Consider the following 1,716-nt stretch of genomic DNA (forward strand, 5'->3'; position numbering starts at 1 on the left):
AAAATAAATTGTATTCAATCTGCTTTCTATATTAAGACCATCATAATCATTTTTTCATATTACATCATCAAAATTATAAACACATAATAAAGTCATGAAAAAGTTAATTACCATAAGAGTTAAAAAAATATCTATTACTAAAATACTTTTGTCCATAAATGTAATCAAACTAAAATAAGAAAAAAATACTTAAACTAAAATAAAAAAAGCCTTTAAAAAGGTCAAATATCATGAATAAAATAAAATGTACTAACTAATTCAACTAAAAATTCCTTAATCTAAATAAAAAAAAACATATACTCCTAACATCAATCACTTATGTTATCATCCTCATCATCACTAGAGCTTATCCCAAGCTCATCTTCTGTAGGATCAAACAAGGTTGAAGAAAGTGGGTAATTTAACTTTTTATACAAAATATGAATTGTCTTTTTAGTAGAACCAATTCTTTTCTGTTGAACCTTTAGTTAACGTCCTTGATCTTTTAACTTGTGCTCAGCATCATTCAACTTAACCTTTTGCTCTGACCACTGGAGAATACATAAATCAAAACAAAATGTTAAATTCAAAGACATTGGCAAATGATAAAAAAAGAAAAGTGTTAATAGAATTAAAGGAAAACTACTAACAGTGTTAATAGGATCAAGAGTTTGTATTGAATCAACAACCATAGCACGAGGGGAAAGAAGCTGAGCTTTCTTCAATATGTCCTAAAAACTAAATTAAGATAAAAAGGCATACAAGTATCTAGAGTTCACCATATAGTTCTCGCAAATTAAGGCTATTACATGAAATAATCGTTTATTAGGACCCAGACAATAACTTCAATAAAAATCGATGTATAACACAGAAAATAATATAGCAAGAAGAATGCTAGCAGCAAAACTAATCTGAAGAAATCTAGATTTTCACCTCAATATCAGTACTTGAATATAAATATATATCTGATTTAATCCTAAGGCGTTCTGCTCTATTACCAATTTGCTCAAGGCTCTGTCACATGACACAAAACAAAATAAATGCAACCAAATTAGAGAAGGTTAACTGACTCTAAACCCAAAGCACAGTCACAAATCAAATGTTAAACTTCAGTGCCCACATCAGAGAAATTAAATATTATCCCAAACTACAATACCAAGATGCAGGAAAGAAACCCAATAAAAGCTAACATCTTCACCAGACACATATAAAACTCGAGATGCTTTGCCTTCACTGCAACCCTTTGCTATCATTGTTGTCATCTTCCAATCAAATTGTGACAATAAAAGAAAGCATTAGTGGTAAGAGTTTTGTATCCTCTTAATTTAAAAGAAATTAAATTGAACTCCTTCCAAGTCCAATCAACAAAATCTGAAACAAGATAGATAAAAATAACATTACAATCCACAAGATCGATTCTGTTACAAGTGAGCCAATCATTTCACTTCATTTGTATCCTCTTAATTTATTTTATGGCATTTCGGATGCAACCCAGAAAGAACTTATTGTATAAATATTGCTCTCATAAAATTTTAGTACCAGAAAAAAAAATCTCTCACACAAGGACATATTTATAAAGTTTAACTTCAATGCACTTTCAAGTTAAGCAATTTTAGACATGCATTTAATTAGGAAAAGTCACCTAGAAAAATTAAATTACTTTTTTACATTGATTGTATGAATGAGAACAGTTGTAATTGAGCAACTGTGTAAAAATTTTAGATTAGTTTAATTGCA

General features: G+C 28.8%; 1 protein-coding gene across 9 annotated transcripts in view; it reads right to left on the reverse strand.

The window, feature by feature from the left end:
• The window catches only part of LOC110263364 (DNA repair protein RadA-like), a 2,173-nt gene continuing 872 nt past the window's right edge, over positions 416-1,716 (reverse strand). For 2 of the 9 annotated variants that reach the window (XR_002348882.1, XR_002348884.1), the window contains exons 2-4: positions 913-1,225; positions 630-710; positions 425-530 (exon numbers count right to left, since the gene is read on the reverse strand). Coding sequence is in view for 3 of the 9 variants with exons in the window: in XM_021104535.1 (XP_020960194.1) it covers positions 468-530; positions 630-710; positions 913-993; positions 1,170-1,241 (297 nt within the window). In the remaining 6 variants the exon portion in view is untranslated. Of the gene's footprint in view, positions 531-625; positions 718-912; positions 1,454-1,716 lie in introns of those variants that run through there. The other 7 variants (XM_021104537.1, XR_002348883.1, XM_021104536.1 and 4 more) reach the window with 7 other exon arrangements.

The sequence above is a fragment of the Arachis ipaensis genome, chromosome B06, assembly GCF_000816755.2.
Source record: "Arachis ipaensis cultivar K30076 chromosome B06, Araip1.1, whole genome shotgun sequence".
In the NCBI taxonomy this organism is placed as follows: Eukaryota; Viridiplantae; Streptophyta; class Magnoliopsida; order Fabales; family Fabaceae; genus Arachis; species Arachis ipaensis.